Source organism: Prunus avium, chromosome 1 (assembly GCF_965620075.1).
Source record: "Prunus avium chromosome 1, drPruAviu1.hap1.1, whole genome shotgun sequence".
In the NCBI taxonomy this organism is placed as follows: Eukaryota; Viridiplantae; Streptophyta; class Magnoliopsida; order Rosales; family Rosaceae; genus Prunus; species Prunus avium.
The window spans coordinates 12831133-12843493 of NC_142284.1; the positions used below are offsets into that span (position 1 = coordinate 12831133).

The following is a 12361-nucleotide window of genomic DNA, read 5'->3' on the forward strand; positions in this document are numbered from 1 at the left end:
TTGTGATCTGAAACAAGAAGGGATGAAAACACTATTAGGACAAGTAGAGATAAACTACAAGGAAGAAGTATAAATAGTTAAGCAGAAAATAGAAAATAGAAACTGCAAAGCAGTTTGTAGTTCATTGCATTGCATTAACGGAAACTGCAACGCTCGTTCTCTTTCTCTGGTAGTTTTTTGGTTTTTAGAGGTTTTGAAAAGGAGCAATTCAAAACACAAAACATAATAGAAATATATATCAACTTGACATGAAATCGAAAGATCAACGAAGTCAAAACAAGAAGTATCAAAAGTATTCAAAATGACCAATCTGTAATACAAAGATATCATAATGAAATTCAAAACCAAAACTCAAAACATAAAGGAAACTGCATTGGATATGCATTGCATTAACGGAAAATACATTGCATTAACGGAAACTGCATGTAGAAAACCGAAATATTTAATGCTCTTTCTCTTTCTCTGGTAATTTTTTGGTTTTTAGAGGTTTTGAAACCAATATTGAACCCAAAACCTAAACTACATTGTAGAATGAAGAATGAACAATAGGTAAAATCTCTAAAATTCTTAATCCCTATAAACGAAGGCAAAACCTAAACCAAGAGTAGTTGTTAATCCAAATAGTCATCCATTTTTCCAAATGCATAATGAATAGTAGCTAAAATCTCTAAAATCCTTAATCCCTAAAAACGAAGGCAAATGTGTGTTAGAGCGTTGAGTTTCTTACCCTTTTTTTTTTTTTTTTTCCGAGAGAGTGAGAATCGGCTTTGATCGTTGGTGGTCGTCTGTCACGCCCTAGATTTGGGGGTCGGTGGAAACCCTGCGCCTGGTGCGTGAGAAAATAAAAAGTAAAATAAAATAAAAAGAAGCCGAAACATGGGTTTAAAATAAACTTCTCTTCTAATTCAGCCTCAACTGGTTTAGTCCTTGTCTTGCCCACTAATTCATCTGAAAAATTAAACAGGGTGAGGGATGAGCAACCACCACTTAGTAGGGACATGAGACCTTGCCATAGTAGATTGATATAACTAAATTAAGTGACATGCAATCACACAACCAAATATCACATTAATAATATTAATGCATGAATGCTCTTCATCTACTCTCGTTAATTCATATAACTGGACAAGAAGACCTGTACGTCCCATACCATGCTTATACCACTTGGTCCCGAATGTCCATTTATATGAACTAACACCCATTTCAACCATCCCATAATTCCCCTTTTGTTAGTCATCTTGTCTAACTCCCTGTCACCAGTCCTGAATCACCCAATAAAAACCATGTGCACTGTGGGATCCCTGAGACTTGGTACCTGCGAAGAGTTAGACTTAACCACACAAAAGACTATTTCCATTACCCTATTTCCATCATTATTTTCTTAACCCAACAACCCCAACCAATTTCCATGACATGATATAATTATGTTTTTCACATATCCCATGTATCTCACAACAATGTAACCATTTAAAACATCACCAATGTATATATAATTATGCCAACATTAACCAAATAGTTAACAATACGTAAACATCCGATATCAAGAACATTATACAATATCAAGAACATCCATTATAATATCACACATAATATAGAGCTCACGAAATTTAATTAGATCAATCCCCGTAAAGGCCCCCAAGAAACCCCTACCTCGATTCCAAAGCATTGCTCCAAGTTAAGAAAATACAAGCTAAGCCCTATATATCTTCCAAGAATTTCATCATCATCATCATCTCTCTCTCTCTCTCTCTCTCTCTCTCTCTCACACACACACACACACATTGCATGATATCTCTTCCTTTCATTAACACTCCTATTTATAGGTGGTGAGATGGCAGTAACAATGGAGAGGATAATAACAAAGGCCATTATCTTATCTATACAAAAAGATAACTTGGTTGCCACTCTTTTGTATAAGCTGCTATATATGTGTCAACGCCAAGAGATTTATTTCCAAAGGCTATGACACGTATTGAACTTATAAACTCCTCCTCAAGCTAAAATAAAACCTAGTCACCAAATTGTAAGCATGAGCTGTCCAAATGCATGGTAATGCATCAACTAATTTAATGGAAAAAGCCATCTCCAGCATCCAAATTAAGATAAGAAAGAACAGTCTTTCTCTTCAAGAAAACAATGTAAGGATGCCACATCTAAACTCTTACTCCATGTTATTAATATATATATATATATATATATATATATATATATATAAAGCACCCAATAACCATCTAATGGCATCCCAAGAAATAATGAATGAATATATAATTTAATCCTTTTTATTCAAAAGAACATATGTATAATATTTAATGAAATAATATACATATAACTATTGAAATGGTATTATAAACGTAAAACAATTATAAATATACATTTCCTTCTTACCAAGATAATTACTTAAGAATATATAATAACATTTATTTTTCTTTAATCAACATTTAAGAAACAAACTCTCACATCGTCGTTGGTGGTCGTCAATGATGCGAATGGTTTAGCATTGAACGATCGTCTTTGAGTATTTTGGGAATAGTGTGAAGGAAACTGTGGAAAGGCGGTTTCTTGAGGTGAAAGTGAATGATCGCGCGAATGGGTTAGCATTCAATTTGAGGACATGTCGTTTCGCATTAAGTTTTTGGTGTTGTGATGTTGTTTGCTGATCCATATACAACTGTAAGTTTTTGTTTAAAATTAAATATTGAAATTTGAAAATAATGGCATAATGACATATTTTGTAATTTTGATGCTCTTTAATTATAGTATGGTAAAAGTAGGTACTATATTTTGGCTTTTGGCTTTATCCGAATTAGCTGAAATTGAATTCCTATTTACCAAATTAGTAAAACTATATTGTGTGTTAAAACTAAAGCTCCCTTAAATATTCCAATACTTAAATTAAAATAGGAAACTTTTTTTTTACTATAATCAAAATAGGGAATACTCGCCATTACCAACAAATCTTGGTAAGCTTAAAAAATGGTTGAAACATTTTTTTTACTATAATCAAAATAGGAAATACTCGCCTATTATATTAAGATTTGATATTATATGTGTTAATGCAATTTCATTATCTATAACCGACGGCTGTTTATCCTATGTCCAAGTCCAAGTGTATCCCTATTTATCAAGCAAATACTTGTTTTTAAGTAACCCCTATCGGTCACTTATGCATTGGTATTTGCATAATGCATTTCTAACGTAAGGAGTTTGTAGCTCAAATGATTACGATGATTTAGCCCTACATTCAAGTTTCTATGTTCGATTCTTCTTTTCACCAACATTGCTTGTATAGAAAAAACAATGCAATTCAAACTTTACTCCAAGCGCCTGGCAATTAAATACAAATATTGGTACATAGAAGTGCAGGGCATAATCTAACCATGATACATAAAGCAATTGACAATATAATTAAGCTACACCAAACTGTGTTCTTCTGAAGTGTCAACAAAGCATTTCACTGATGATGCGAATCACTTGACATGGCTCAAGAACCACCCCAGCAAGTCTTGATGAGCCTCCTCTGCAGCCTTAACAGCTGCTTCGTCTTCATCGTTGTACCTCAAGGTCCATCCATGTACCACTTTTGGGAATATCTTCACATGGCTTTTAATCTGCAGTTCCATAAAACAGAGTCATTCCGACAAGTATAAAGTTTTCAACAAAACGAAAAAAATTCAGAAGTCATCCCAAGGACCAAGTGCATGATTAAATCATTAAAATTATATAAGACTTTTGATGAAGGATATTTCCCACCTCAGGTTTTGCAGATAAAACCTCTTCAAATTGCTTCATGACTTCTGGTGGAGACTGCTGATCAATCTCAGCTCCAAGTACAGAAATGGGAACTTTAACCGCTGAAAGCAGTTCCAGGAATGAATCAATAAACTGAGACTAAAATATTTTTAATCTTTCTTGCGAAAATTGAAATACCACTTTTTTTTCTTTCTCTTCCTCTTTTATCTCCACACATGAAACAGAAATGTGAGTGCTTCTATTAAGACCTTTTTTAATGTGAAGAAAATTCTTACCTTTGATATCATCCACGGTGACGAATGAAGGATGACACAGAACTGCAGCTTGGATAAAGTCATACTTTGCAAGTTCGACCACACCCTTGCCTGGGAACATGGCAAATAAACCAATGTCAACTGATACAATATGTGCCATATTGGTTGAATCAATGAATTGAGGATGAAAAGTAGAAAAATCATCTAAATGAACTCACCCCCCCAACAGAAACCTACAGCACCAATTGCAGAAATGCCTTTACTTTTTAAAGCTTCGATTACTGGTTTTGTATCTTCGATTGTCTTGTCCTGGCAATATAAAAACAAGAGCTCAGAAGCTAGAAGTATTAACAATGCTTGTACACTCGACAATTCCATATCAACTTTTAAAACACCACAATTTAAGATCCTAGTTTATTTTTTGTCACAAAAGGTGGAAACAACCTAGAGTTCAAAACCATATAGAGTTTAAACAGCAACAATAATGGGACTACCAATCTGAATCCACGCACATGTTCAACTTCAAGCAGCCAAAAATGAGAATTTCCCAGCTAGTATCTAAGTTTTATGTAAATTCAAGAATCACATAGGGTGACTTGTGAAGGTACTTAAATTACAAGTAAACAAAATAATTAGAGATCTGCATCAAAACAAAAGAACCAACCACTCCATGAGCTTTTATCCAAACAGGGAGAGAGGCAAGGTTCCCATCAAAAGGGTATCCATTGAAGAAGTCAGGGAGCACAACAATGAACCCAGCAGCTGCAATTTTGTCCGCGAGCTTCCTTCAGAAGAGAAGGCAGGTGGCTTTGGTTAAATGGCATATGGTATATGGAAACATGCAAACTAAAGGTGAATAGCACAATTGTTCTTCGAAAATAAAATCTCTGACGTCTTCTAAGCATCAGGAGGTAGGAAGCTGGATAACTGCTGTATCTGATAGACAATCTGAAACTAATGATTGTTCTTCAAAGTTTAGTTGCATATAGACCTATTATGACCCTTAAATTGTACTTTTCAAGTAAAATATTTCAAAGAATCCCCCAAGTCATCAAATTTAATCAGAAAGTTTGATTCAAGGCCCAAAGTTGATATTAGACAATGGACAACATAAGAAAGGTACAGATCCAAGAAAAAGTAATTCAGAGAACAGGTATGGGAATAAGTCATACCTAGCTTTTGGAGCTTCATATCCTGCATGGCAAACACCGTGTAATATTAACAAGTAAATAGTAGATTAGAAGACGAAGTAAACACACAAAGGAAAAAAACTGAAGCTTTGACATGTCGCAAATCAGTTACAAATGTTCATTTTGATGACCAAGTTCAACATTATCAGGGCAAAGAAAAGAAAAGATGATCCACACACATAGGCAAAGGAAAAAAGGGAAAATGACAAAAAATGATTCCTTGATCAGTCAACCAAACATATTCAGAACACCTATTAACATACACAACCAAAAATCAGTACACATTAAACCAAAAACACACAGACACACCTCCAAGACACAGTGTGGCAAATAAACCCAAATCATATATTGAACAAAAGATGCAAAGTACTAAAACAAGGGCAAAAAAGAAAGAGTTTTGAAGTGATGGGTAAGTACCAAAACCGTCATGGACGAGAAGAATGGCAAGCTTAGAGTCAGGGGAGCCAGTGACATAGGAATTGAAACCACCAAACTTTTCAACATGGCCAGAGCCACTTGATGGGTTCAGGGCTGGTGGGTTTGAGCAGCACTGAGGGCCTGACATGATTTCTTTCTTATTCTCCGAGTCACAAAGCACAAACTCTTTGTCAGTGTTCCATTGAGCAAGGACGGCAGAGGTGTTATAAGAAAGGAAAAAATTTCTCCGGTCAATGAAAGTTTTGGAAGCTCGGACGTGGCCAACAAATTTATCAGTTTTTGCTTGTATTAATCACAAAACTATAATGCAATTGTAACTTGTATTGTGTACATTTTTACACTGTGACCCCTTCACAGAATCCTGGCCCCCGATACATTCAAATATTGTGTACATTTTTTTATTATATATATATAATATAAAAAGGTTGTGTGCATAAACATTGGAACTTCTTTATATTTGTTTGGGGTAATTACAATTTAGTACCCTGTACTTACACTCTTAAGACATGTTAGTCCCCGTATTTTCAATTTTAACAATCGCATACCCTTAGTTTGTAAATTTTTTGCAATGTGGTTCCGCCGTTAGGGTTTCTGTTAGATCTCTCTGTTAACTGCCTACGTGGCATTGTGGGTCCCACATTTTTAAATTTTTTTAATTTTAAATTGATTAAAATATGAATAAAATATTAAATATATATATATATATATATCAAAATATCAAAAAATTTCTCTCTCTCTCTCTGTCTCTGTCTCTGTCTCTCTCTCTCTCTCTGTGTAAAAATTTTCCCAAACCGCTGCGATTTTCTCCCCTTCATTCCACCATGCCCACTCGCAGCCATCCTCCAAAACCCCCACCTCCAAACGAACCAAGACCCCAGCCGGCAACCACCCAGACTCCCTCCCCCTTCCCCCTCGATTTCTTCTCCCCTTGCCCCGACCCTAAACTCCAAAACCAGAGCCCTCGCGATTTTCTTCTTCCCCCATTCACCGATGACCACCACCCGCACCCAAGCACTGATGATACTAAAAGCAAGCATCACTGTAATTTTATATTCAGCGGAAGCAAAATATTCCAGGGAGAAATCAGCTCAACTGAGCCCCGAATTGGTGTCGTGGAGCATAAATTTCTGGCCTTGCAAAATCCTAAGACCCAAAATCTTTCAATTTTCATACACCACTGACCCACGAGAGAAGCTCATCCACCACTAACCCACTCCGCCTGGTACTGAGTTTTGAGCTTCAAAAGCGACTTCTTCTTCCGCTCTCTCCGGAGTTTCTCGGCATCCTCCTGTAGATCCGCGGCAGACGCAGACGGTGGAGCCCGGAGCGACGAGTCGGCAGATGGGTCGACCCGGCGCTTCTTCCTGCGTTTGAAAACGAAGCCGTCTTCATTCACGAGCTCCCAGTCTTCGTCGTCTTCCCAAGCTGCTACTCCCAGTCTTCGTGATTTTGGAGTTTAGGGTCGGGGCAGGGAAGAAGAAATCGAGGGGGAAGGGGGAGCGAGGAGGTGGTGGTGGTGAAGAGGAGGGAAGTTGTTGGGTCGATGGAGTTGTGGAGGTGGAGGAGATTTGAGAGCATTAGCAAGAACGATTCATCCAATTTTCTTTTTTCTTGGTTCTTGGGTTCAGGGTTTGTTTCTTCTCCTGTTCTTGGGTTCTCTCAGAAGCTTCTTGGACTGAAGAAAGAAGAGGATCTGCTTCATAAGGAAGAGAGGAAATGGAGAATTCGGGTTTTGAACTTCGGAGTTGGAGTCAAATTAGATCTTTTTCAACTGAACTGGTAAATTTGAGCAAAATCGTTGTTTGAGAATTTTTAATTTTGTCCTTTTTTCTTTTTTCATGTTTGGTCAGGTCGAATTATTGAGTTTGAGCCCACTTGGAGATATTTTGATATTTTGATATTTTGATATTTTTTTATTTTTAATATTTTATTCATATTTTAATCCATTTAAAATTAAAAAATTAAAAAATGTGGGACCCACAATGCCACGTAGGCAGTTAACAGAGAGATCTAACAGAAACCCTAACGGCGAACCACATTGCAAAAAATTTACAAACTAAGGGTATGCGATTGTTAAAATTGAAAATACGGGAACTAACATGTCTTAAGGGTGTAAGTACAAGGTACTAAATTGTAATTAACCCTTTGTTTGGTTAGGAGCAGGGCCACTTGAAATGATGCCATGAATGACCTAAGCCTAATGCGAAAAGTTGAAAAGAACAATTTAAGCTTAAATCCAAAAGCGAAATATGCGAAATGATGCCATGAACCCTAAACATTCAACCTTAAATCATGGGCTTTTGTCGTTGATCTAAATTTAGTAATATTAGCCTTATTGCTGATCCAAATTTTAAAAAGTTCTTGACATATTTCTATAAATTTATTTTCAAACTTCCAGAACAAAAACGAAGTACCAATGGTGTCCATGTCCGTCAATTTATATAGGAAACTATTATTAGCGCTCTAAAAAAATTATTCCAAAAATATAAGAGAGTGAAGATTTTTTTTTGGGTAATGAACCTGGAGGATGTTCAGTGTTCATGCAAATTTGATATTGTTGGTTTGACAATTTCATGAACCAATATGATTAAAAGTAATTATAAAGTAATAAAAACTAATTAAATATTGTTGGTTTGGATTATTTCTTTGCTGATTAAGAAAACAAAACTTCAAACCCATTACAATAATTAAAAAATCAGTCTTTATGGGCATAGGTTGGAATCTATCAAAGAATCATACCACTCTACCAAACACCAAACTTAAGATGCTTCAGAAAATAAGGGTCCACATCTACAACTTCAACTCCACCGTTTCTTGCAAAAATATAAGCACCACGTAGTTCTCATCTTACATGACAGTTTCTTACTTGAATGATGAATATCCCATTTGGTATTCACTTTAAACAATGCATTTCAAACCTAAACTGTCCTCCAAGCAACTAAATTTACATAAAATGGTACCTAAATTGCAGGCATTATTGTGATCCATAGTAAATAAAGTGCAGTTGATAAAATAAGGTCCAAACTGTTCCCATCTTAAGTGATAATGCAACGCTTCATAGGGATGATAGAATTCACTTGACATGGTTCAAGAACCACTCCAACAAGTCTTGATGAGCCTCTTCAGCAGCCTTAACAGCTGCTTCATCTTCAACATTGTACCTCACAGTCCACCCGTGTGCCACTTTCGGGAAGATCTTCACATGGCATTTAATCTGCGAGTCCATAAAACCAACAGTTATTCTACTAACTTAAATTTTAATCACTATCAGCTACAACAGTGGTACTTTTTTACCTATCAATAAGGTCTTGAGTTAATTAAAGCAGACGTTTGTTGTGTTCCCAATGTCAGCCGAAACAACATTTCCCAAAATGTTGATCACCACCACTAATAATAAGGTGGGAAACTCATACAAGATGGTATATGACTGGTCCGAACAATGCATGACACCATATATATAAAGAGTCATTTCTCCATCAAGTTGAGATAGCAAATCACATTTTGACTTGTGCCCACTTAAAAGGAAGAATGGTTACTGAAAAACAAAAGTGGGCACAAGTCGAACTGTGGTTTTGAAAGATTTTGTAAGGCCAAGTTCTACCTATAACTTATGAGTCATGACATAATTCTACATATAGCACATGACATTAAAGATAGACAAAATCTTAATTCATTTCAAGGACTAAGGGATGTCCATGATTAAAATCAACAAAGACATTAAAGTTATTAAAGACTTTCGATTGAGGATATAACCTACCTCAGATTTTGCAGTTAAAGCCTCTTCAAATTGTTTCACGACTTCAGGTGGAGACATCTGATCAATCTCAGCTCCAAGTATCGAAATGGGAATCTTAACCGCTGAAAGCAATTCCAGGAATGGATCAATAAACTGTGACTGAATTGTTTTTACTTTATTTTTTTCAACAATTAGAATACCACAGTTCTTCTCTTCCTTTAATATCTCCCCAGTCGAAATCAATAACAATTCGAGTGCTCCTTTCACTTTTTAGTGTCAAGAAAGTTCTTATTACCAAAAAACCCTCAAAGAGATTTACTTAAACATCCCCTCAAACAATTTTTTTTCTGGCTTTTCTTTGCAGTGCTATTCTCACCAACAATATTATTGGGGTAACCGGGTTTATGCGTAGAAAGAAGAAGAAAAAAAAATCTTATTTTTGCTGGTAGGCACAGAGAGAGTGAGTGTGAATAGACATTTTAGCTGCAAATAGAAGCACCCTATTGATTATAATTATTACAATATGATTATACTAATTACGTAAATATTTCCTGAATATTAAATACAACAATCTTACCCTTGATATCATCCAGAGTGACAAATGAAGGATGACACAGAACAGCTGCTTGGATAAAGTCATGCTTTGAAAGCTCAACCACAACCTTGGCTGAAAACAGCACAAATAATTCAATGTCAGCCGAAACAATATTTCCAATATTGGGTGAATTGAACTAATGAATTAAGAATGAGAAATTATCCAAAAAGGGAAAAGACAACTGTAGAAATATGAGAGATTTTGTTAAACTGAAAAAGAAACTAATAAATCAAAAAATAAAGAAATAAAGATAACAGAAACGGAAAATGAACTCACCCCCATAACAGAATCCTGCAGCACCAACTGCAGAAACCCCTTTACTTTTTAAAGCTTCAAGTACTGGCTTTGATTCTTCGAATGCCTTGTCCTGTTCAGAAGCTCAACATTTTAACAATACTGACACACTCAACAGTTGCATTTTAAAACACCACAAAATCAGATTTTTTATTCCTTTTCGTCAAAAAGGTGGAAGCAGCAGTTAAAAACCATATAAACTTTAAAAGCAACAAGAATAATTGGACTTCTAAGCTGAACCCACACACATTTTCAATTTAAGAAAAGCCAAGAACTTCGCAAAAAGTTCTGAAACTTTTGTGTGAATTCAAGAATCACACTGTAAAAGTACTTGAATTATAAATAAACAAAAGAATCTTGGCCTGCATGATAAGAGAACCCACCGGTCCATGATCTTTTAACCAAGCAGGTAGAGTGGCATAGGATCCATCATCTCCAGGCACAAAAGGGTCTCCGTAAAAGAAGTCAGGGACCACAACAAAGAAGCCAGCAGCTGCAACTTTGTCTGCCAGCTTCCTTCACAACAGAAGGCAGGTGGCATTAGTTGTATCTCATATTATGAAATCATACAAATGATATAATGATTGATCGGGGGAATAACACAACTGTTCTCCGAAAAAAATCTCCAATGTTAGAAACTAAAAGAACGAACGATCCTTCATTATGGTACAGTGTCCACACTCAAAATACAGTTGCTACATCTGATAGACAGTCTGAAGCTAATGGTTGTAAATATTTTCACAATTTAGTTACATATAAATCTAGTATAATCTTTTTAATTTCTCCCTTAACGATTGTACTCTTTAATTAAGTTATTTCAAAGTGTTGACCAAGACATCAAATTTAATCAGCAAAGTGTGGTTTGTGGTCCAGAATTGGTATTGGAAAAGGGAAAACATTTAGAAAATTCAATTGAGAGAACTTATCTATCACACTATGCAAAAAGAAATAAAGTAGCTACAGGAAAACAGATGTGGGAATAAGTCATACCTTAAGTTGGGAGCGTCATATCCTGCATGGAAAATCAACACGTAATATTAGCAAGGGGTGTGGTGTCCTGATAATATATCAAAGCAAGCAATTATGGTAGAGGCAGATGGCTTGAAGTTGGAAGAAAGGAAGAATTGAAACTCAATTATTTTACACTAATACCGCTACTTCCTTCACCCCAGTTTCGAATTCCCAATTGGGAACAAACGGGGAATGAAGGAAGGAAGAAAGAAACAGAAACTGGGGGGGACACAAGTAAACATACAAAGGCAAAAAATAAAGCTTTCGTCACAAAGCAGTTACGAATATCATTTTTTTTCATGACCAAATTGAGACTAGCAAGAATTTTTTTTTTTTTTTTAAAAGATAATCCAAAGACGAAAGAGGGAAAGGGAAAATTCAGAAAATGATTCCTTCATCAGTCAACCAAACATACTCAGAGGAGCGATTAACATACACAACTGAAAAACCAGTACCCAATAAACCAAAAACACCAACAGATCACTCAAATACGCAGTTAGGCACATGAACCCATATCATATAATGAAGAAACAAATGAATAAAGATAGATTTTTGAAGTGGTGGGTGGGAGGAAATGTACCAAAAATGTCAGAGACGAGAAGAATAGCAAGCTTGGAGTCAGGGGAGCCAGTGACATAGGTGTCCAGACCACCAAACTTCTCAACATGGCCGGAGCCACTGGATGGGTTCAGTGTTGGTGGGTTGGAGCAGCACTGAGGGCCTGACATTTGTTTGTTTTTCTCTGAACCACAAAAATGCACAAACACACTCTCTCTCCCTCTCTATTCGAATGAGCAAGAAGGTTACGGATGAAGGCAAAGGTCAACTACCACAAAAAAGAAAAAGAAAAAAGGTGCGCAAGTTTGACGACAACGACTAGCCAAAGTTTTGGAATTTAAGAAGCCAGTTGGAAATTTATGGAGGAATTGAAAAAGTATAACTAGAATGATTCCCTCCTAAAATAGGAAATATTTTTGCTTACCACTTTAACTCTATTCTCCGTTTGGATGGGAAAATAACTCAGAATTTAACTAAAAGTTGGGAATTTAAAAGGAGAAATTGACAATTCCCTTGTTTGGCAATTTAAGCACAG

The 12361-nt window shown here is 35.9% G+C and overlaps 2 protein-coding genes across 2 annotated transcripts; both read right to left on the minus strand.

The window, feature by feature from the left end:
• Positions 1-3306: 3306 nt before the first annotated feature.
• On the minus strand, positions 3307-5895 carry LOC110750463 (endo-1,3;1,4-beta-D-glucanase-like). The gene is made up of 7 exons (XM_021950803.2): positions 5612-5895; positions 5177-5198; positions 4669-4789; positions 4223-4313; positions 4026-4115; positions 3751-3851; positions 3307-3608 (listed from the first exon to the last, which is right to left on the minus strand). The coding sequence occupies exons 1-7, from the start codon at positions 5757-5759 to the stop codon at positions 3468-3470; spliced, it is 714 nt and encodes a 237-aa protein (XP_021806495.1). The 5' UTR covers positions 5760-5895; the 3' UTR covers positions 3307-3467.
• A 2528-nt stretch (positions 5896-8423) lies between these two features.
• On the minus strand, positions 8424-12130 carry LOC110750465 (endo-1,3;1,4-beta-D-glucanase). The gene is made up of 7 exons (XM_021950806.2): positions 11849-12130; positions 11248-11269; positions 10641-10773; positions 10240-10330; positions 9946-10035; positions 9390-9490; positions 8424-8846 (listed from the first exon to the last, which is right to left on the minus strand). The coding sequence occupies exons 1-7, from the start codon at positions 11994-11996 to the stop codon at positions 8706-8708; spliced, it is 726 nt and encodes a 241-aa protein (XP_021806498.1). The 5' UTR covers positions 11997-12130; the 3' UTR covers positions 8424-8705.
• Positions 12131-12361: the final 231 nt, after the last annotated feature.

Coding starts and splice junctions, on each gene's coding strand:
- LOC110750463 (XM_021950803.2), bottom strand. CDS start 5,759: ATGTCAGGCCCTCAGTGCTGCTCAAACCCACCAGCCCTGAACCCATCA. Junction 5,199..5,611: donor TCTCGTCCATGACGGTTTTG/GTACTTACCCAT, acceptor TTTGCCATGCAG/GATATGAAGCTCCAAAAGCT. Junction 4,790..5,176: donor TATGAAGCTCCAAAAGCTAG/GTATGACTTATT, acceptor TCTCTTCTGAAG/GAAGCTCGCGGACAAAATTG.
- LOC110750465 (XM_021950806.2), bottom strand. CDS start 11,996: ATGTCAGGCCCTCAGTGCTGCTCCAACCCACCAACACTGAACCCATCC. Junction 10,036..10,239: donor TGCAGGATTCTGTTATGGGG/GTGAGTTCATTT, acceptor TGCTGTTTTCAG/CCAAGGTTGTGGTTGAGCTT. Junction 8,847..9,389: donor CTTTAACTGCAAAATCTGAG/GTAGGTTATATC, acceptor ATGGACTCGCAG/ATTAAATGCCATGTGAAGAT.